At 43.2% G+C, this 24,408-nt stretch overlaps 1 protein-coding gene across 1 annotated transcript; it reads left to right on the forward strand.

The window, feature by feature from the left end:
* The first annotated feature begins 395 nt into the window (after window positions 1-395).
* CTLA4 (cytotoxic T-lymphocyte associated protein 4) lies at window positions 396-4,086 on the forward strand. The gene is made up of 4 exons (XM_077830126.1): window positions 396-630; window positions 2,028-2,378; window positions 2,822-2,931; window positions 3,961-4,086. The coding sequence occupies exons 1-4, from the start codon at window positions 573-575 to the stop codon at window positions 4,057-4,059; spliced, it is 618 nt and encodes a 205-aa protein (XP_077686252.1). The 5' UTR covers window positions 396-572; the 3' UTR covers window positions 4,060-4,086.
* Window positions 4,087-24,408: the final 20,322 nt, after the last annotated feature.

Below are 24,408 nucleotides of genomic sequence, written 5' to 3' on the forward strand. Positions count from 1 at the left end.
CTGACAGACTCTCACACAAAAACACAAGATAATTTTCAAAGCTTACATAACCTTAAACAGGTAGACACTTTGAAAAGGTATGTTATTAAAAGGTATTTTTCCTTAAAAGGAAATACCTGGTGATTTCAGGAACTTTGAATAAATCAACTCTGCATTGCCAAAGGAGGGGCTGAACTATTCTTTCATTCTCTTTCCTCCCCCAATTCTTAAAGTATAACGCATGACAGATTTCGGATTGAATACATTTTCCACTTGCTGAATCGTTGTTTTGTTCATAGCTGTTTGAGGTTAACTCTGCACGTATTAATCAAACCCACTACTTCCCTTCTTGTAAAACCAAAACAAAGTCTCATGCACTTTCGGGTATAGTGTGTGTGTGTGTATTTGGGATCAGAGGTATATATACATACACTGAATCTGTGTGGGTTCAAACATTTCGAGGTTCAGTATCCTGAAAGGTCTTGCCCTTTTCCCTGCAGTTCTGATTATAAATCTGATTTAATTCCATCTGGACTTGGCGTTAGAAGGCAACAGGCAACTTCAAACTTTCTAACGGCTGTCTCTTCGCTGGAATGCTCACGCTATTGACCACCATTGGCTTTCTCAGCACAGCCACTGGCATCACCAAAGGTGGGTAGATCAAGGAGACCGAAGGTGTCTGGGGGTGTTGACATTTTCTCAGTTTCACCCCTTTGCAGGACAGTGATTCAGTATAGCAAGGAGAGGACATATTTGAGGCGGGGTCTCTGAAGAGCACAGGCTGGGAAAGTCAAGGGATTCTCGGTGGACAAGTCCAATACAATGCACTGCAACTTTACTGGGAAAACAGGCAAAGATTCCAGAGCAGCAGAGTTATATGGGGTGCTAGGAAAGACTCCTGTATCGATCAGGAATATATAAAAAGAGTTTGTTTGTTTAAATCAGATCCTCTGCATGAAATTGTTACTGTAGATATAGGAGTTGAGTGGACAAAGAGCTTCTGGTTTCCCCTTCTCTAGCACTGGCAGCCACAGAGAAAATAAACCCTCCCTTGGCAGGGAATAATCCAAACTTGAATCCAGCTCATGGTAACAAGTCAGTCCCTGCAGTTCTTACTCACGCAAAATCCATTGACTTCCATATAGAAAATGAAAACTACAGAGCTATGAAGAGCAGTGGTACATTGCAACCTGTAAAGCTAGAGATGTGTGTAGCAGATGTTTTTTAACTTGTGAATTTTATTTCAAATGTTTTGCTGTGTTTTATCAGAATTTGTTCAATGTAACTCCAGCGGCAAGTAGAGTTGGTTAAAAGGTTTCAAAGAAAAGAAATGTGAGCAACTCTTCCTCCCCTGCCCCAGATAAAAAAAAAAAAAAAAAAACAGAAATTTTTTGCAAAATAGTATTCTGACCAGCTCTGTTGTTAACCCTAATGATCAAGTGTGTTCCTGGTCAAAATTTATCAGCCTTGGAGTTTATTTCTACTTTTTAGACAATTTGGTTTAAATTTCCACAATCCCCAATCATAGAATTATAGAATATCAGGGTTGGAAGGGACCTCAGGAGGTCATCGAGTCCAACCCCCTGCTCAAAGCAGGACCAATCCCCAACATATAATGCATAAAGTTTTAGTATTTGAAGTCCCTTTCATGCCTTCTGATATATTAAAAATGCTTTATTTAAAGAAGGAAACCTGCAGTATACACAGTCCATTATGTGGGTCCATATCATATGCTATTTAAAGAATGAGAAACAGCGGAGATCTCCAAATCAGCTATCACAATGGGTGTTCAGAAACTGCAGAATTCCTTCTTAAGGATTTTTAGTACATTAATGCAGGTGTTGAAAAAAAAGTCTACATACTGGGAGTGAAAGGAAATCTCATATCTCTTCCAAAAGGATCTGGCACAGTTTGGGTCCAGGGATGAAGGATCTTCAGGGTGGAATCTCTTTCTTTGCTTTTATAGGTTTTAAGTAAGAGCTTACATATTATTGAAGCGCATTTCTTTAATGTGTTAATTGATCATCATGCTCTGCCTTTGATCACAGCTATCGAAGTGACCCAGCCAGCAGTGGTGTTGGCCAACAGGCAAGGAGTTGCCAATTTGGTGTGTGAATATAAGCACATTGGGAATGCAGAGGAAATCCGAGTGACCCTGCTTAAACAGACGGGCAAGGAGTACACCGAAATCTGTGCTTCAACCTACACAACTGAGTACGAGATGTTCATTGTGGAAAAGATCATTCAGTGTCATGTCATCCCCTGCCAAAACAATGTGACCCTCACTCTCATGGGGCTGCATGCTACTGATGCTGGCCTATACATCTGCAAGATGGAGCGGCTGTACCCACCACCCTATTATATGAACACAGGAAAGGGAACACAGCTCTTTGTCATTGGTGAGCAAAGCACCCTGACTATACTACATTATTTTCTGATCTATGGTTTAGTAAGCTGCTATTTTGTTGAAACGAGTCAGTGTTAAAATCAGTTTCCAACCTTGAGAACCATTATTTGCTCTTCTCTCTTTAAGAGCCACTTGTAGAGCTAAGGCAGACATGATGCATTCAATGATCGGTGCATATTTGGGCTGTAAGAGCAATGCCCCATATTGTATGTGTGTGTGTAGATGGATGTGTGCACATAAGTACATAACCAGAGAAGGCCACTCATGCAGTCATTACCCAGGTCAAACTCCCATTAAGGTCAATTGGATTTTTGAGAGGGTATGGATTGGAGGATTTGACCCTGAGTTCTGTTACGGAGGGGTGCAGTGCCCAAAAAGGTTAATGAATTGTGACAGCTTCCTTCCCAATGTCACGTTTAATCTGATGTATTTCAGATCCAGAGCCCTGCCCAGACACTGACCTGTATCTCTGGATATTAGGAGCAGCTGCTTCAGGATTGTTTATTTACAGTATCCTCATCACAGCCTGTGTCTTGAGCAAAGTGGTAAGTGCCATAGCTGGAGCATCATACAGTTTACACTTAATTGCATAAATATGGCAGAATGAAAGATCAGATCATAGAAAAAAAATGATAGGGACAGAGTCACTGGAATGCGCTGGCTCCTGTTTGTTGTTCCAGTGCTGAAAAGCAGCCACAGACCTTGCTTTTAAGGCAGTTTATGGCTGCTTTGTGTTGCTAGAGTGGCAGAAAGCAGTCAGATCATACTGGTGAATCTGATCCCTGGTTAGTTTCTGCACTAACCTGACCGCTCTGGAATCCTGAGCGGCAGGCACCAACCATTACTGGGATCTAAGACAATATCAGTCTTTGTACGTACTCCGTTCCACATCACTGACTCAGCCACTGTCTGGGGCCTGGCACTCTGTCCTCATTCACCTCTGTGCAAAGTGAATGTAAAAAGTGACCAGGGGTGAGAGTAGAGGACTTTGACCCGGCAGTATGTTACACCTACTTTCCCCAGGTGTAAATGGCACAAATTGAAGGCAATGGAGGGACAGAGCCCTGGCCTTCCCTGTCTCTCAGCTGGTGAGAAGGGCGTGTGTATACTGTCAGTTAGAAATGGACCAGAACCCAAACCTCAGATCCAAACACCCCGAACTACTGGGCACTCAGATCCAGATCCATCCTTTTCAACGAGTTCCTGGCTTTTTGAGCCCCATCAAACTCCTAGATCCGAACACCTACAATTTTGGTACAGAACTGAACTTTGCAGCTTGAACACCTCTTTAGTGCTAATCCAGGGAGGGTTTGGCTACTGTTACCTAATGCTCCTCTATGATGGCTGCTCTTCCCTCCACTGACAAGTGCATAATTATCTCACCCTACCAGAGAGACAGAGTTAAGGGAAGGTGACTCGAACAGATTCCCCTCCCCCCCACCCTGACAGTGTGGGCACGCCAACAAATTTTGCTTATCACTGTTCTTCAGAACATGACAGTCACTGATTAAGCGTCTGTCTTCGTTGTCAAGTGTGACATTGGATTTATCTTATTTTCTTCACATATTTTATAGATACGGAAGAGGAAATATCTCACTACTGGGCTCTATGTGAAAATGACTTCAGAGGAAGAGGAGAAGAAAGTTAAGCCATATCACATTGTCATTCGCTGAAGCACAAGAAAACAGCACAGAGCAATTTTCTAGCTGTGACGGAGATTCTACTTGTTTGGCTTTCTAATATAAACAAATAAAATAAGATTTCCTAATATAAAAGGTGAAGGGGGAGAAAAGAACATACCCTGCAATTTCTACAGAATGTCTACAGTTTGGAATAGAATAGATTAATGAGAAGGTTATGCATTAATATTTCAAGGATACGCCTGTCACACAAATATGACTACCTTTTGGCCGTTGATTCTGAGAGTTATATTGTACCATCAGGTAGCCTATATGTAGCATTAAGAGCTATTACTGTTGCACTCAAATGTCTTGCCGTCAAACTTCAGCATATGTGTTGACCAATTGAAATCAAACACTATTAAGGCAGAGGCTTGTGTGTCATTGCAAAGTTAAACATAGGTATTTGTGAGCCTGAGATACCTTTAGGTATAAAGGAGTGTTGATGTGTTTCCATGTAGCGCTGTGCATTTGGTGCCATTTCTTGCATCAGCGCTTAGCATTCCCCTGGAAGCGCCAGCTGAGGCTGGTGAGGACACTGCTGCTGGGAAGGGCTGATCTCAGCAACTTTTCTGCCATTGTCACAGCAATGTTGTGCAGGAGTGACCACGGATGGCATTTGAGCTGCTCAAGAGAAAAGGTCTCACTGCAGGAGCCTTATTAGCCTATTGCTGTGAGAATGCTCCAGCTCTGTTGGAGTCTTGCTTTTTACGACATGCTAAATTAGCATCAATCCTAACGGCAGAAAGTCTGGCGCTGCATTGAAAGACTATTTTCCATGAAAATGAAGAAAGTGTATAAGTTTGTTTATTAGTTATGTACAGTTCAATAAAAACCTTACGGCTTTTCCTGAAGTCAAGTTAATTTTTCATTCACGATTCTCAGAAGAAACAGGAAGTGGCTACATGTTAGAAAGCAGTAATGCCAAAGGAACCCATTACCTTCTAACTCTGTGTTTTTACACTCTGGTGCCCACACACGGGCATTGCCCATGTGCTCACAATCACGTCTCTTTTCAGATTTCCTCCTTCAAGTACTCAGTGCTCACCGTTAAAATCTGGCCGATGGTCCCTTTGCCTAATTAATGTTACCACGGCATTACTTAAAGTCACAGGCAGTTTTCAGTAAATTACATGCAGAAGGGGACTGTAAGGATTTGTGTGGCACGTTTTGTCGATCTTAATGTAAAAAGCTGGTCCCAGTTCCAGAACATAATTTCCTTTTTCCATCTCTGAAAAAAGCTCTCTCTCAATCATGTGATATGTTGAGGGCAAAGTTCTCCACTCTGATCCCTTTGGCTAAGATAGTCATCTTCATATTACGTGCTCTAAACATATCACATGAATAATCCCCAGTGTGGGAAAGAGAAGCAACACTCTCCTTTTCAGCAGCTCAGGAAAACAAAGGTGGACATCAATGGCAGTATTTTGTACTTGCACGCCAGTACTTAAATCATTCCTGCTGATGTTGCCATACCATGATCTTTCCTCTTCCAGCAACTGAGCTGCACGTTATGTACACAAATGATCGTCATTCCTTTAAGCTGGGTCTGCTCTTGCACATTTTCAAGCAGACAATTAAATGGACCGAAATCAGCTGATATGGCAACATAGAAGAAAAGGGTATTTCAATTCAGCTTTTATTTGCAATAATGTTCAGTTAGTTTACATCAGATATTGGAGTGATGAATACAGGATAAAGCCCAGACTTAAGATTATCTATGTCTATCTCTATACAATATGTACAGTAGCGGCCCTTCTCTGAAGAGTGCGAAGCTCAGTTCTCAGGGAATCTCCATTCCAGTGATACTCATTGTCTTGCCCTACAGGACCTCCACCTCTGCTCTTTTCCACAAACTGATTTGATGCATTGGCTTATTTGAGAACCAGAGTCAGTGAGGCTCTGGCAACCCCTGATGGGGCATCTATATGATTATTATCTGCACCACTGATCCCAGCATGCACCACAGTGTAGATTCCACTTTTCTTATGTGCTCTTATATGATTGTTTCCCCGCCTCCCAGCCATTTTTAAATTATCAGCCTCAAACATGGAAGAGGTGCAGTGCAACACAAAAGAGAGGCCAGCTGTTTCCCTTACCTAATTTAGACCGGCGGGAAGGCTGCTCTAACCTGTAGTGGCGGGCATCAACCGTAAGGTGAAGCAGTGACCATATGCCTCTTTCTCTCATCACAGTCTCCCTTCCCCCCATCCCTGGCTATTTGATGAATAAGCAGAACGTGGCTGGTCAGCTCAACATTTGAGGCTGTGCAACAGTATCTTTCTACATTAAAAGAGAAAGGGTGATGAATTACTTGGGCTGCTCACTGCACATGTGAATTTACAGGGGTAAGTAGTTCCGTGGAAGATTTTAATTGTTTTGGTTGAGGAATTATGGGTAAAGATGGCTGAAAGGAGTACCACAGAATCATAGAATATCAGGGTTGGAAGGGACCTCAGGAGGTCATCTAGTCCAACCCCCTGCTCAAAGCAGGACCAATCCCCAACTAAATCATCCCAGCCAGGGCTTTGTCAAGCCTGACCTTAAAAACTTCTAAGGAAGGAGATTCCACCACCTCCCTAGGTAACGCATTCCAGTGTTTCACCACCCTCCTAGTGAAAAATTTTTTCCTAATATCCAACCTAAACCTCCCCCACTGCAACTTGAGACCATTACTCCTTGTTCTGTCATCAGCTCCCACTGAGAACAGTCTAGATCCATCCTCTTTGGAATCCCCTTTCAGGTAGTTGAAAGCAGCTATCAAATCCCCCCTCATTCTTCTCCTCCGCAGATGAAACAATCCCAGTTCCCTTAGCCTCTCCTCATAAGTCATGTGTTCCAGTCCCCTAATCATTTTTGTTGCCCTCCGCTGGACGTTTTCCAATTTTTCCACATCCTTCTTGTAGTGTGGGGCCCAAAACTGGACACAGTACCCCAGATGAGGCCTCACCGATGTCGAATAGAGGGGAACGATCACGTCCCTCGATCTGCTGGCAATGCCCCTACTTATACATCCCAAAATGCCATTGGCCTTCTTGGCAACAACGGCACACTGTTGACTCATATCCAGCTTCTCGTCCACTATAACCCCTAGGTCCTTTTCCGCAGAATTGCTGCCTAGCCATTCGGTCCCTAGTCTGTAGCAGTGCATGGGGTTCTTCCGTCCTAGGTGCAGGACTCTGCACTTGTCCTTGTTGAACCTCATCAGATTTCTTTTGGCCCAATCCTCTAATTTGTCTAGGGCCCTATCCCTACCCTCCAGCGTATCTACCGCTCCTCCCAGTTTAGTGTCATCTGCAAAGTTGCTGAGGGTGCAATCCACACCATCCTCCAGTCATTTATGAAGATATTGAACAAAACCGGCCCAAGGACCGACCCTTGGGGCACTCCACTTGATACCGGCTGCCAACTAGACATGGAGCCATTGACCACTACCCGTTGAGCCCGACAAACTATCCAACTTTCTATCCACCTTCTAGCCCATTCATTTAGCCCATACTTCTTTAACTTGCTGGGAAGAATACTGTGGGAGACTGTGTCAAAAGCTTTGCTAAAGTCAAGGAACAACACGCCCACCGCTTTCCCCTCAGCCACAGAGCCAGTTAACTCGTCATAGATGGCAATTAGATTAGTCAGGCATGACTTGCCCTTGGTGAATCCATGCTGACTGTTCCTGATCACTTTCCTCTCCTCTAAGTGCTTCAGAATTGACTCCTTGAGGCCCTGCTCCATGATTTTTCCAGGGACTGAGGTGAGGCTGACTGGCCTGTAGTTCCCAGGATCCTCCTTCTTCCCTTTTTTAAAGATGGGCACTATATTAGCCTTTTTCCAGTCATCTGGGACTTCCCTGGGTCGCCATGAGTTTTCAAAGATAATGGCCAATGGGTCTGCGATCACATCCGCCAACTCCTTTAGCACTCTTGGATGCAGCGCATCCGGTCCTATGGACTTGTGCTCGTCCAGCTTTTCTAAATAGTCCCGAACCACTTCTTTCTCCACAGAGGGCTGGTCACCTCCTCCCCATGCTGTGCTACCCAGTGCAATAGTCTGGGAGCGGACCTTGTTCATGAAGACAGAGGCAAAAAAAGCATTGAGTACATTAGCTTTTTCCACATCCTCTGTCACTAGGTTGCCCCCCTCATTCAGTAAGGGGCCCACACTTTCCTTGACTTTCTTCTTGTTGCTAACGTACCTGAAGAAACCCTTCTTGTTACTCTTAACATCTCTTGCTAGCTGCAACTCCAGGTGGGATTTGGCCTTCCTGATTTCACTCCTGCATGCCCGAGCAATATTTTTATACTCTTCCCTGGTCATTTGTCCAATCTTCCACTTCTTGTAAGTTTCTTTTTTGTGTTCAAGATCAGCAAGGATTTCACTGTTAAGCCAAGCTGGTCGCCTGCCATGTTTACTATTCTTTCTACACATCGGGAGGGTTTGTCCCTGTAACCTCAATAAGGATTCTTGAAAATACAGCCAGCTCTCCTGGACTCCTTTCCCCCTCATGTTATTCTCCCAGGGGATCCTGCCCATCAGTTCCCTGAGGGAGTCAAAGTCTGCTTTTCTGAAGTCCAGGGTCCGTATTCTGCTGCTCTCCTTTCTTCCCTGTGTCAGGATCCTGAACTCGACCATCTCATGCTCACTGCCTCCCAGGTTCCCATCCACTTTTGCTTCCCCTACTAATTCTTCCCGGTTTGTGAGCAGCAGGTCAAGAAGAGCTCTGCCCCTAGTTGGTTCCTCCAGCACTTGCACCAGGAAATTGTCTCCTACACTTTCCAAAAACTTCCTGGATTGTCTGTGCACCACTGTATTGCTCTCCCAGCAGATATTAGGGTGATTGAAGTCTCCCATGAGAACCAGGGCCTGCAATCTAGTAACTTCCGTGAGTTGCCAGAAGAAAGCCTCGTCCACCTCATCCCCCTGGTCCGGGGGTCTATAGCAGACTCCCACCATGACATTACTCTTGTTGCTCACAATTCTAAACTTCATCCAGAGACTCAGGTTTTTCTGCAGTTTCATACCGGAGCTCTGAGCAGTCATACTGCTCCCTTACACACAATGCAACTCCCCCACCTTTTCTGCCCTGCCTGTCCTTCCTGAACAGTTTATATCCATCCATGACAGTCCTCCAGTCATGTGAGTTATCCCACCAAGTCTCTGTTATTCCAATCACATCATAATTCCTTGACTGTGCCAGGACTTCCAGTTCTCCCTGCTTGTTTCCCAGGCTTCTTGCATTTCTGTATAGGCACTTGAGATAACTCGCTGATCGTCCCTCTTTCTCAGTATGAGGCAGGAGCCCTGCCCTCTCACGCGCTCCTGATCGTGCTTCCTCACTTCCCCACTTACCTCAGGGCTTTGGTCTCCTTTCCCTGGTGAACCTAGTTTAAAGCCCTCCTCACTAGGTTAGCCAGGCTGCTTGCGAAGATGCTCTTCCCGCTCTTCGTTAGGTGGAGCCAGTCTCTGCCTAGCACTCCTCCTTCTTGGAACACCATCCCATTGTCAAAGAATCCAAAGCCTTCTCTCCGACACCACCTGCGTAGCCATTCGTTGACTTCCACGATTCAACGGTCTCTACCCAGGCCTTTTCCTTCCACGGGGAGGATGGATGAGAACACCAGTTGCACCTCAAACTCCTTTATCCTTCTTCCCAGAGCCACGTAATGACAGGACATTTCTTCTAAAGCTTGAGGTAACAGGTGGAAGTCTGGGTAGAATACAGTATTGTAGGCCAGGAATTTTCAGTACTTACCAGTACTGTGAATTAGCAGCTAACTTCAAAAACGTGGGCAATGATAGGTTCTCTCTGCATTTGATTATGCTTTTGTTTTTTAACTTTTAAAATAAAGAAGCTTTTCTCTTTCCAGTCACATATCTCAACCATGCACACACAGAGTGCCATGTCTTAATGGGTTTCCTCCATGGTTTTGTAGTTATTTTTGATCAAGACCGTCTCAGTTTCTTCACGGACTGTTACTTCCTCCAGCTCTTTCCTGGTTGTTAATTTGCTTTATTTTAGCACAGTAAATTTGGGCTAGCCCACTTCTTGCCCATGGGTAAAACATTCATACATGACATCTCTGCTTCTTCCATGTGATACAACTGATGCGTCAAACTTTATCATCTCTTTCTGCCCCCCAGATAGCAGGAACAGCTGTGGGTAAGATTGTTGTAGAAAGAGTGACAAGACAGAGATATTTCTCAATATAACTATACTGAAAAATATAAGTGCACATATAACAAAAGCAGTCAACTACTAAGATTAAAGAGCCTGGTTAAAGTCTGTCCCTCATTTTATCTAAATATTCATACACATGCAAAGTTTCCTGCAAACCAGATGTCACCTACTACTTAGTTGGGTCTTTTTATTGATCTCCAATAAATTGAACTAATAAACAATTTCTTATTGACTAGCTACAAAATGTATGAGCTGAACAGTCAATTCTGTCAAATGGCAAATAATTTATTGATGAATGTTTGTTTTTCTTATTGACTAGCTCTTTTTAAGATTGTCTCCACAAATAATTAATATTATTTATTTGGTGTGTGGTGCTACAGTGATAGCTCTGTGTAATTGCACAGCTGGGCAAATCCTCCAATGGGAAGGAAGCAGTATTGCCAAGTCCCAATTTTCAGAAATCATGAGTGAGGCCTCCCAAAAATTATGAGACTGACTTAAGAATAATACATGTGGGGTTTTTGTTTTTTTTTTTTTTTATTTTTGGAATTTGCATCTTTATGAATCACTTTTTCAGGCATTTCTCCCCAAAGGGCTTTGTTTTTTCTCCAGCTGAAAGCTGAGGTTTTTACACAATCACATGACTCCGGCAGCTGGGGCTTTAGGAAAAAACACCAAATATCATGACACCCATGATAACATCATGAGAGTTGGCAACACTGATTTGGTTCTGTTGTGCAGCGAGGTGGGGCAGGATTTAGAGATGCTGCTGCTGTTGGTTTAGGAATGCAGGACCCTTTTTTCTTCTTGTTGGGAGGGGGGGCTCTCTCTAACTAGGATCAGTGCTTGTGGCAGAACTGCCCCCTGGGAACAGGGTATTGGTGTTTGGGCTAAGAGCTCTGAAATAGGGGACTGCCTGCATGTCCTTTCTATCCAGGGACTGAAGTAAATAAAACAAGTTGCACTAGGAAAATCTAAGTTTCTGATTTCTCTACCACCAGATGGAATCTGACATGCTATTGCTGTGCAGTGGGACAACAGTGTGTTTATTCTCCTGTGCATGAAATCATTCTCCATTTGCTTCCCATTTATTCACAACTTCCTACATTTTACAGTTCCCAACCCTTCTTTTAGAACTCTTCCTCAGGGTTGCACGATAGGAAGGATTCTTGGCCCAGTGCAAACCCCCAGGTGGAGATGCACTATGTCAGTGTGAAGTGGGGTTGGCTCTTTTGAAAATTCTCTCTGTTTCAGAATGGGTAAGTCACATTCTCCTACCCTGGTGATTTGTACTTACCAGCACTGGTACATTGCACTTTGCACTTGCCAGGACACTTAGGGCTGAAAAGGCTTCATTGTGAAACTTTTTTTTAAAAAGCTGATTGCTGTTGGCCTTTAGGCAGACAGAAAAGCCCTCTCTATTTATATGGGTACTGGGGAAGGCTGGGGGTGTGGTTGCTGGGGAAGCCATGATGGATATGTTTGGTTAGATTTGTGATGGGCTGTTTTTTTAAATTAGATGGGATTGTCCACTCATCTGAGACTGTTGCTTCTAATCCTGGACTATGTTCTTAACTATTTGTCAGGCCCCTGGATTCTAACACTGGCACCTCTCCTTTGTTTAAAGTGAAATAAACACAATAAAATGTCTGCTTAATTATAAGTCCCTACTCCAATGACAAAAATACTTTCAGTGTGTGTCATGGGAACACACAAAAATGTATTTGTAAAATAAAAATACATCTGATCAGAGAGACTTGAAATAAATTGCACAAAAATTACAGATAACATGGGGGGGGGAACCCCAAAGGCTCACATCTGAAGGTGTCCAAATGTGGTATCTTAGCAGCACTTAAACAAGATAGGAAAGAAAAACAATTCATTTCTGTATAAGTTATCAAATCCTTCTGGTAAGTGACACTCTGGAAACATTTAATAGCAATCATAACCTGCTGATTTCACGTATTACATGCAGGAAAGCTGTCCACATCAGCACTTCTCTGCAGAATAAGCTGGTTTCATAGTCAAGCTTTGGGTAGGTGTTATAAATGGCTGCCCACAGGGTATAAGAGAATTCTGTCTCTTTATTCTGTTGAAAAGATGACTCTCTGCCCTGTGAACTAATAATATTTTCCTTTCCTTTACAACACTTTCAAATCAATTCATCATATCATATTCTATGATTAGTTTCCTTTACTTTGAAGTACTGGATTATTCAGGTGGGATATTTTTGGGCTATTCTTGCTCTTAATCTCTCTAATATAATATGAACTAATTACATTTAGAAGTGGTTTCAGAGTAGCAGCCGTGTCAGTCTGTATCCGCAAAAAGAAAAGGAGTACTTGTGGCACCTTAGAGACTAACAAATTTATCAGAGCATAAGCTTTCGTGACCTACAGCTCACTTCATCGGATGCATGTAGTGTTTTTCCACTGCATGCATCGATGAAGTGAGCTGTAGCTCACGAAAGCTTACGTGCCGATAAATTTGTTAGTCTCTGAGGTGTCACAAGTACTCCTTTTCTTTTTATTTAGAAGTGGATACATTTTACCCAAAGGGTCTAATCAGATGTCACAACACCAGTTCTGGAATTGTGGGACTCGCTTTCCCCTCCACTTTGAAAATCCTTCGTATTCATGGGATCATTTATATTGTAATTTCCTGCTTCACTTCCATTCTGTTTACTCTATTTTTGCCATTTAACATGATGAACTAAGACCAGGCATCCACACTGATATCAGTGAATGTCATCAACAGCTTTGTTGCCTTTGATCATGAGGTGTGGTGGACCTGCCTGTGGACCTTGAAGTGAGTGGACAAAGCTGTTTCTTTTGTCTTTGTCAGATGCCTTGATTCAGAAAAAAAGCATTTGTTTAATGCTTTCCTGAACTGGAGTAGGAAATTACACTGGGTAGCTGTGGGTAATTTCTTCTCTTTCCACAGGCCTCTTTGTGTGAGGTGCTCCAGAGTGCCATTCCATGCTGAACCTGAGAAACTTTTCCTAACTAAAGTCTAATCGCAATGGGTGTGTTCCCACAAAAAGTTTTGGTCATGGTAAATGGGTGTTTTTGGATGAAAACCTGTTTACTCAAAAATTTCACTACTAGCTCTAGTTTTTTGGTGGGGGTGGGGGTGGGGGAAGAAATCTTTGAAGCACGTATTCTGGGGATGAGATTTATTGCTCTGGTGTATTGGCTGATTCAGTTAATTTTTGCTTGCATGTTATTCGTTTGATGCTGCTAGATGGTCACCATGATGTGACTGTAAATCTAATCGAATTCATTCTTTGGTGTCCAGAGCTTTCGGTATGGGTGTTTCTGATTACGGGTTAAATTGAGTCCCTTTTTCTCAATATCTGCCATTTGACTGCAGCCCAGTACGCGGATTGCAGCATTAAACATTGATGATGCAGGTAAATACAACAACCCATATCAAAAATCAGTTTTGTTGCATGAGGCGCCGGAATAAATCACAAAATCTCACCCCATTACATGAACAGGAGGGACTTCACTTCCACAAAGTATGAGGCTCTCTATTGCTTTGGCGTTTTGCTGAGGCCACGTCTACACTAGCCAGCTTGCAGCAGCACAGCTGTCCCGATGCAGCTGCGCCACTGTAAGATCGCTTGTGTAACTGCTCTGTGCTGATGGGACAGCGCTCTCCCGTCAACATAACAAAGCCACCTAAATGAGCGGTGGTAGCTGTTTTGGCGGGACAACCTCTCCCACTGACATGGCACTGTGCACGTGCCACTCATGCCTGCAAAACGTAGGTCGCTCAGGGGTGTGTTTTTTTCACACTCCTGAGCGACGTCAAATTTGCTGGCATAAGTGGTAGTTTGTAGACATGGCCTGAAAGTTACCCCCGCAGCTACATCAGAGAAGCAGCAGCAGAAACTATGGGAAGTCGGTAGTGTTGAGAGATTGGATTCAGGTGGATTAGTTATATACAATGAAAAATAGCTCTGCTTTCAAAATGCAGCTATGTATTGAGTGGTTCTGGTGAGTACACAACTTACTCAGGCTTGGAGCCCATGTTTTATGACAGGTACATCTGCAGAATCTCGTTAGAATTACAGGTCCATAAATCATTTCCCTTAAATACACTGCATTTCATTTGTCTTGACATAGGAACTGCAAAGTGGCTGATAAATGAAATGCTGTCTGGTTTCCCCCTAGTTGCTATAAAAGTCTCTATTCTTTGCTGAAATGTTATTTTCAGGAATTACGACTGAGATGTAAAATTGATCTTTTGTGGTCAATTAAAGAGACCAAGGCACTTTTCATAATTGTGGGGTGTTAAACCAAATGTCCTGGCTGAATTTCAAACCAAGACATATTGCTCACCAATTGTAAGTTACCCTGAGGTTTCAACTGGACATGTTAGTCTTCCATTCCTGTCCTACTTTGTTTAGTGTTGCCGTGCACCATTAAACAGCTGCTACTTTCAGTGGTGGGTGACATGATCTCTATATTAGTCACTTGCCCATGTCACAGAAATGGTGTGGGGTTTAATTCTCTTAATGTTTTAATGCATTTGAGATTCCCAGAGAGGTATGCTCTTGGCGAGATTATACGGTTAAGACAAAGACCTCTGTTTGTTGAGGGATATATTTATCTATCTATCTTGACACATCAATACGATGAACGGTTTGTCAAACACCCGGAAATGTTGGCAAGACACCTCCCTCACACAATAATTCTTTTATGAGAGGACAAATGGACTCTGCAGGATTCAGGAAAGTTAAATACTGCTTTGTTTATGGGTTGACTAACTTGAGTTTTAGGAGGGTAGACTGTGAATGTTTGTATTTTGAAAGCGCAGTACTGACAAACAAGGAAAGAGTCATGGAAGTTTTTGTTTGCATTCGGTTTCTATAGAGAAGAAAGATCTTTCCTCTGAAAAAGCCTATGCAACCGGTATCTGTCATATGGGGGCTCATACCACTAAAGGCAGACAAATTTCTTTTGTATCACCCCAGTGGGGGCTTTGCCTTTGGCTAGAATAGCGCTCAGTCTTTTCCTCACCTTTCAGAGTCACATGGTAGCGTTCAAGACACAGGTTTGTTATTTGTAGCTATTTAGCAGTAAGGCTCTTTTGTAAGCCCCACTTACACAGTCTGGTGCTCTGTCCCCTTCCAGTGGCTAGGCCTGATTAGTGTGCTAATGGCTTTGAGCTAACATGTTGGGTGGTAGAGGGTCATGTCTTTAGATCCAGGGTTGTGGGGTTTGATCCCCACTGATGACAATTTACCCAGCAGGGGACTCAGTCATGCTGAGAACGTGGCGTGTCTGCATGTGCGTGGACGCACATTCTGGCCAAGATTTCTGGATTCATGGTGTTGGGCACCTATCTTGGGACACCTAAAAGGGAGCTGGTTTTCAGAAAGTCTGGCAGTCATGGATCGGGGCTCTGTTGTGCTAGGGGCTGTACAAGCAAGTAAGAAGACGACCGCCCCGTCCCCAGAGAATTCACAATCTAGGTTTGTGACGAAATGCAACAGGAGGAAGAAACATACGAATGGGGGTGGAAGAATGAAGTAACAGTAAAAATGAGCTACCACTACGACAGCCTCTAACACAGTAGGTGCAGCAGAGAGGCCCTTCCCCCTGGGATCTCTGTTGTGGGGCTAATATTTCCCTTGGTGCACAGAATGTGTAAGCTCCAAAACTCAGGCTGCCCACTACAAAGGCACAGAGAGTGTCTTTGTGGAATTCTCACCCTGCACCCTCTCCCCTCACGTGTGCAGCCAGTCAAGCCTGGCCAGGATCCAGCCCTCACTTTACATGTAGGCAGAAATATGTAAGAGAGCTTCACACAATGGGCAAGGCTGGGTTTATACAGGGGATGGTGCAGCATCTGCTGCACTTACTCTAGTAAGGCTGTAATTCCACTCAGGGGCTATCCTCTCCTTGCTGGAACTTTTACATTTAAAAAGTATCTGCAGTCCCAAGGTTTATATTAGGGACTTTACCATACTTTAGGGAACAGTATTGATGCAAACATCCATTTTTCTGGAGAGTTACAGGCTACAATGTATATAATGGAACCCTGATCCACACGGAACAGGTCATCCTTGCTGTGTACTTAACCAACACACACACATTAGGAGAGAATACAACACTACTTTCCAGAAACACCACAGGCTAGTCTGCTCACTGAGCTGCATGACAGTTCTTTTCAAGGCTAGCTTTGCTTTCTCTTTGTACACAGAACCTGCTTCTACTGATAATACCACTGGGGAGGTTATGCGATGCAGGGAGAGCTGACTAGACAGCAAGAGATGTGCCATGTGGATCAAAGAGGAGAGTTCATACTCCCACTCCTGTGCCAGCCACCAAAAGGCAGAGAGAGAGTCCTATTCCTCACAAATAGTAAGATTAATTTGCAGCACTTTACAACCCCAGAAGCTTCAACTGGAGCAAAAAATGCTGAATTTCAAAAGCTTTGACAAAATTGATCAAATAAAATTACAGTCTGCTTCCAAAGTCAATTTCAGTGAATATCAGCTCTTTGGTATTTACAGCAGAGATGGGAGAGCTTCAGAAAACTCAAATGGCTCTTGACTAGCCACTTCCTTTAAAAAGAAAAAAGTTCTCCCAGCTCACTGTTCTTTCAGAGATTATTAAAAACAAAGACAAAAAGCGTCAAACCAAACCCAACCCAGATATCATGCAGACGAGCATGTGATAAACACCTAGACAGAGGGAAGTTCTTTGTACTCCACAAAATGTGTCTGTGGGGGGAAATCTCAGTGGAGATACATTTCCGCATCTTTTATATCCAGCTAAAATACTAACGCTGAATCATCCCTGTTCAAAGAATGCCAAGTAAAGGGAAAAATGTTAATGGTCAGATGAATCCCCCCCCGCCCCCCATCACCACTCCCCAACTACTGCTTCCTTCTTCAAGACAGGACATGCACCAAAATCAGAAGATCAAGAAAACATTAGGGAGCCACCACTGATGTCACTAGAAAACAATTCAAGTCCTATGGAAATAAATGAGACATCAAACAGGATGGAAAGACTGGTCTTCTTTTGTGTTTGTGCAACAGTCACAATCTCAGCCAACACTCAGGTGACTGAACTGGGAATCTCCAGAGCTAAAAGTATGAGTTGCTACAGTTTGAACTAATGAGCCAAGACTCCCTACCTGGAGCTGTAACAAACTCTCATCCTCTGGGATTAGGCACAGAATGAGACTTGTAACACACATTAACTAATAGGTTACATTTGTACAGTGCCTAGTGCATTTTGTGAGCACCACCAAAACTAACAACTGTACCAACAATTAATTATTCCTGGGCTGTAAGAGATGCCCAGGTGTCAGGCCCAGAGATGGCAGCCCATCTGTACTCAGAAGTATGAGACAGACAACAGCAATACAAGCTTCCTCAGTGTTCACTGCCAGCACACCTCACTCCCGACCTGCTCTGCTGGTGAGAGGGTACTTGAGTGTGAAAGAGCAAATGTCAGTTACGATTCTATGAGGCTGTTGTTTGAGATATGGACACCTGTCCTGGAGGGAATGGACAGAGACTACAGAACAGAGGCCATCAACAGTCTTCTGATGGCAAAATCTTGCAGTTGTTACTTACATAGGCTGGACCCAAACCAGTGACAGAAGTAAAAGGATGCACATTTTGTCGTCCCCTCCCCAGATTTGTTCAGTCCCTTGTGTACTGACAAGATTTAAAGTAAAAATATAACAAACGAATATCTGCCAATAACTGGAAAGCTGATAGAGTCAACCCTTTGTGTTGAGTTGAGATAAAAAGATACACAAAATAAGCGTGTGAACATTTTTTAGTAGATTGGGTCTGTTGAAGCTAGTCAAATGACCGGCTACCATTTAAACTATGCTAACTCTAAGATAAAATTCAGGTATAGCCATCATCTGTTTTCCGGGAATGCCTTTGAAAAAAGGCTAGCTCAGATGTAAACCCACTTCTGGATTGGTGGCATCCCACAATCATTAAGATGGCTGTAAAAGTGGAGCTTCCATACAAGAGACTGAAGTTAGCACCATAAACAGCACAATGGGGACCCTGCGGCTGGCCTGTAGGCATTAATACAATATAAATGCTATTTTGTTTAACAACAGAAGTGTCAGCCTTCAGGCTTTCTGTGAGAAGATTAAAAATGCTAAGGCTTGAGATCTATCCAACAAGAGACAATTTGAGACAATGCATACATTCTCCCCTCATATCGATCCATTAATCCAGGCTGAGAGAGATCATTAGGGGCTGATCCTGAAAGATGCAGAGTACTTGAGTTCCTACTGAACTCAATTTGAGAAACAGGTGCTTCCTGGCAAAGAGATGGAAGCAAGCTTGTTAAATTCTGCAAAGCCAGGGATACAAGTGACAGAAGCAAGGGAAACATATTGTGCCTTCTCCAGAACAAAGTATATGTTAGGAAATTGTTAGAAACACCCAGAGATCATCTGCAAAACAGACCAGAAACCCAAGAAGAGGCCAGTTAAACAAAATGTGTGATCCATGTGGTTAAAAGTAATGTTTTATGGTAGTCATTTCAATCATATGCACTCTCTAGAGAAAATACATTATTGATTTCTATGTTTAGTTCATTATGATTCTAATTAATATGCCAAATTCTCTTTATTGCTTACAAAGGGGAAGAATTCACCCTTTGCTTCTGTAAGGCAGCTCCCTACTATGATTTTCTGTACTTCTATAGAATCCTTTTATGGAGACTTTGGATTTTTGGGCTATCATGATAGGACGGAATTATTCTGCCTTGATGAGACGTTACACACGATCCTCTTCACATGTTTCATTTCCTCAGTTCTTAACTTCCCCTTTTCCAAATTAACCTGTGGACAGGGCAATACTACTTACTTGCTTCAACACCTATCTTGCTTTGCATTTGTTTTCAGTCCCTACATCACCTTAGAAATAATATTGACAATGGAAAGGCAAGCATGTGTTTTAGCACCTGTTGTATACCCATCAGTTAACTACCATGTTCCCCGTTTGTAAATCAATTTTAAAAATGGTTTAGAAGATCCGTATACTCTCCTAATATAGATTGTGGGCTATATAGGAACATTTTATCCTGAAAGCCCTCTATTCTTTGTGGGTGAACGCGGTCCTCTTTCCATTAGGATTCTGATTTCACTAATAGCTTAATCCGGTCTTTGTCTTGCATCACAGTCCTCACTTGTTCCCCTCCAGGAGGGGAAAAGTTACATTCAGAATGAAACAATAGTGACGCAATGTCATCTTGAGTAATGACTTTCATTTCAGCTATTCTGTTGTCTCTTGCTCTTTCCCCGTTTTGTAGCATGATTTGATTCAAACGTTTTTAACAAGCTTGTGCTTTGTCATCCAACCAATAAGCCTGGATCAACATAGTGTCGATGCCTGCATAGAGAAATGAGCCTTATGCTCTCCAGTGAGAGTTAGCAAATCTTTCTGAGTATGGTGAACAGTCCCCCACTACCCTCCATTGTCCCAACAGAAACAGTGAGCTTGGAGCCTGACAACAAAGATATTTCACTGATATCTCCAGAGGAGGCTTCAAATTCCATCAGTGAGGCCAAGAGTTTTCTTTAAAATTTGTACACTGCGATTATTTAAACTCAGAGTCCTGGGAAATAACATGCAAAAATCAGGCTTTGAAGGCTATAAAATCTACAGCCAGATTCTGATGTTCATTACATCAGTTACATTCTGTAGTAACCCTACTAAAGGTCATGGGTTATGCTTGGTTTACACTGGTGTAAATGAAATGGGAAACCAGTCCCCAACTTAACTTAGATGGGCAGGAGAGTTACCAATGCACCCTGCCATAGCTCATAAAATAGTTGCATTTCACTGAACTTCTCTTTGTTACAAACAAAACCATAGAACCAATGGAGTATTGTTTCTTACAGGAAGATTGCCTTTCAATAGAACTAGATGGATCAGAAGATGTAAATAGATGAACACAGATGTAAAAAGAGCTGCCTGTAACCTTATCAGTGCATAATCACCGCATTTGAATAAGAGAAGCTTCTGGGGTTTCTTTTGATTGTTCTTGTTTTAAAGGTATCAGGGGGTAGCCGTATTAGTCTGTATCCACAAAAACAAGGAGTCCGGTGGCACCTTAAAGACTTACAGTTTTATTTGGGCATATGCTTTCGTGGCTAAAAACCCACTTCTTCAGATGCATGGAGTGAAATAATTCCCTTCTCTTCATATGTCAGTGCACAATGTCTGCATCTGTAATTTTCACTCCGTACATCTGAAGAAGTGGGTTTTTTAGCCACGAAAACAGATGCCCAAATAAAACTAAGTCTTTAAGGTGCCACCGGACTCCTTATTGTTCTTGTTTTAAAAGGCTTTTACTGGAGACATTTTTCAGACCGTAGCTGCCATCAGGGGGCGAAATCAAGGAACCGATTTCCTGCTGAGCTTTCTAACGAAGAGATAAAGTATAGATCAGCAGCACCCCAATGTGGCAGTTCCAAGCAATTGCATGATGTCATTTATCTTATTTGTTCTGTGTTTGGGAGAACAGAAAGGATGACAATAGTATAACCACAAAAAGAAAAGGAGGACTTGTGACACCTTAGAGAAAAGTACTCCTTTTCTTTTTGTGGATACAGACTAACACGGCTGTTACTCTGAAAATAGCATAACCAGACTCTGTAAAGTCTAAGGAGAACCCTGTGAAGTCACAGCAATCAGTGAACATTTGTTAGTACCCAAAGAAGTTTGATCACCAATTCGCATTAATACATTTGCATATTGATTTGTGATGTTATTCCAGAGGAAAGTGCGTGGCCCACATGTGAAGCTTTGTTCAGTGGGGTACCACAGAGCCCTTAAATAAAGGAGTATCTGAGGAGAGCAGGACAGAGTGCGACAAAAAGTCTCTTTGCAGGTTGGGCAGTGCTGGGAGCTCCTGGTCTTCAGAATGCCTTTACTTTGTGCTGCCCAGGCTGTGAACTGCCCCAGAGGCAGAAGGACCATAATGAATGGATTCTTTAAAAAAACCATCTCCCCTCATTCATCTCTGTTTCTCTTGCTGTCTGAAAAGTTTCACTAGCAAAACTTCCTAGTTTCACTACTCAGCTGAGCCTAGTTCCTATTATAATCAAAATGGGAAACACAGGCTTGTACGTAACGTAGGGCACATGCCTTCTCCCTTACTACATACTGATGAGAAAGGGAACATACAACCTGTATGTTCCTGTGGGAATCCTGTCTAGAACCAGCTTTTTTACCTGTCCAATAAAGTGACAAATCACTGACAGTTATTGAGATCCATGTGACAATGAAGAGAATTTTCTGTGAGCAGCTGGACTGCTCAGAAGCAACTTGGCTTACTCTTCATTAGTCATATATAGCTACACTTTTCTACCCCTTTCATGCCATTCCTTCTAAAAATAAACTTCCCTCCAGTCTACAGCAGCGTCCCAAATCTCTGCAGCATTCTTACTGTTAATGTACAGGATGGATCTGAGGCATTTTTTGCTAAGTTATGAATGGCTCAGCCATGTCAGCCCTGTCTCAGAGGAAGGTTAGCGGGCGGGGGGGGGAGGGGCTCTAGGAGGAATTTTGCATGCCAATGGCTACGCTCCTTTAGCAGGTGCATCATTCACCCAAAAATGTACTCAGTCAGATCTTCCTCACCCAAGGGATAGAGAAAAGGAGCAGGCCCTGAACACTAAGGAGCATGTGTTTTTTAATTTTCTCTGACCTGCAGGTTGGAAGTAGTGTTTTGTACAGCTCCTGGGGTCCTCTGCCTACCCTTTGCACATGTGTAGAGCACAAATAGATCAAATAGTTCTGAACATAATGCATGCAAAGCAAAGCATCGTTGCTTTTATTCTTACATAAGTTGGGGTTCCTCTCTTCTAGGTTTATATGTCACTCCTACAAAAGCAGCATTTGTTTAAGCCTCTCTCTAATGGGAATTGCATAGCAAAGCTCCGTGTAGCCTGTTCAGAAAAAACCCTCCAAATTAAGATGGGCTTTTAAGCTGAGATTTTGAAAAGTGCCTAAGTTCGATGGGGAAAGTCAAAATCACGTGTGCTCCTAAGTCACTCGGGTGCTTTTGAAAATCCAACCCTTGATTTTGCTTTGTTTCATGTCACATTTAAATTTGCCATTTGCAACATTCATCTTAGATCCAGATGAACATGCCATCAGCTTGCTTCTCACTAGAACTTACTACCGTCAGAGACTCCATGTTGAAACCCAGCCTATGCAGTTGTAACTAAAGTTTACCTTTAAACAGTAAACACTAACATGGGTGAGATAAAGCCACACCACAAAACCCACCCACCACGGCAAAAGGCTCTTTCAATCCAAAGTGCTGTTGACCAAATAACCACAGGTGGGCGTTCCCCCCCATACTGACATACACTGAATAATTCTAGTGCAAAGATTTTTGTAGTGCTGTTTAGTTTAGTGTCGTACGGTCACTGTGCTTCTGAGTCCAAAACCCACAAGGGGTTAGATTTTATGGTCACACACTTTATCTGTGTACATCAGTCATCATCCACTGTCTACACAGAGAGCCAGATAAAGGTGAACTGGGTCCCTAGGCATATCCCTGCACGGGGGCTCCACACAGCCTCCACTCAAGCTGAGGCTGGACTGGTGGTGAGAGGGGGCAAGCCACAACAGTGGCAGGCCCCCCAGGGTGACAGGTTAGCCTCCCTGGAGCTGCAGCAGCACCAGGGAGGCCCTGTCCTTCCAGAGCAACAGCGCATGGGGGCAGGCAGCTTCCTCCATGGTTCTGATGGCTACAGCTCTTCCCTCTCCTGGAGGCTGTCTGCAGACTCGGGCAGCGTCCCCGTATCAGGCCACGTTTTAGAGCTTTTCTTCCCAATGATGAGGGGAAGAAGCTTTCCTTTAAATCTATTTTAAAAAAAAAAAAAAAAGCTTAGACATCACAACTCTGGGAGGCAGGACCCAAGGCACGTACCTATTGTGCCTTAACCCAGCTCTGTGTAGACACTAACTACTTAGTATAGGGTAGGATTTTATGGACCACCGGTTTTCTTTCTTAGGGTGCATGACAGGCCTCAATGACTGTGAAATACTCAGGAGGCACTAATCTTACACTTTCAAGAGACTGATTCATCAGATATCTGAGCTAGATAGCATTTACTGAGAAGAAAAGCCACACACGGCCCCCGCCCCACAAACCCAACTCATCCTATCTGTTCTGCAGAGAAGTGCTTCTCCTGCTGCTGAGCTGAGGGGAGCCCTGATTGCTTCCATTACCCTGCAGTGCAGCGTCCCACAGAGTGGGAACAAAAATCAGAGTAATAACAAGAGAGAAACGAGCTGCATTTCAGGCCAAAGGCTCTGCCTCCTTGACTGACTGTCACCTGTTTACACGTTCAACGGGGAGGAAAGGAGTGTTGAAAGCCACAATAAAAATTAAAACTAGCACAGAAGTCAGTGCCCCCCTTCCTTTAGAGGGGGGGGGGGGAAAAACGAGCGGAGGTTTTGTGCTCTGACCCTGAGGGGGCTGGCGTAGAGGCTCCAGAACATAGGCCAGTTATTGAAGCAGAGAATGAGGAGCAGCAGGAGAAAATATAATACAATTTGCATAGACAGGCTTTGGCATCCTCACACAAAGGATCACAAAATGCTTAACAAGAGTGAGAAGACAGAGCACAGCTGTGGGCAGTTGCCCATTTATGGACAGAAGCAGAGAACTGGGAGGTGAATATAGAGTCAGGTAAAAAGAACAGAATGCTGAAATGAAAAATGTATAACTCGGTTAAAAAATGAATAAAGGGTATATGATGGATAACTAGCTGCTTAGGGTAGTAACATAGCTAGAACAGGAATGATGCAATTTAACTGAGCGAAGAAGAAGATCAGAAGCAAAATCCTCACAGTGAGTTCGATTAGGCTGTGCTACCACCATCTGAAATTAGACAGGAGAAAGTAATACACTGTAGAGAACAATCTTGTATTGGCCGAGGGCTGGCGAGGTCATTTCCCAGCTAAACTGCGTGTGTTGTGTTCTATTATTTAGAAGCAGCAAAATCACAAGTAAGGATTTTCCCAGATTATTTATAACCGGGGAGAATGGAAAGATGCAGTAACAGGGAAGGGGCACATGGGGTTTAAATCTCAGTGGTATGGTAGGGTTTATGGTAAGATTTAAAGACAGGATGTGACTTAGTAGCTC

This window comes from Eretmochelys imbricata, chromosome 11, assembly GCF_965152235.1.
Source record: "Eretmochelys imbricata isolate rEreImb1 chromosome 11, rEreImb1.hap1, whole genome shotgun sequence".
In the NCBI taxonomy this organism is placed as follows: Eukaryota; Metazoa; Chordata; order Testudines; family Cheloniidae; genus Eretmochelys; species Eretmochelys imbricata.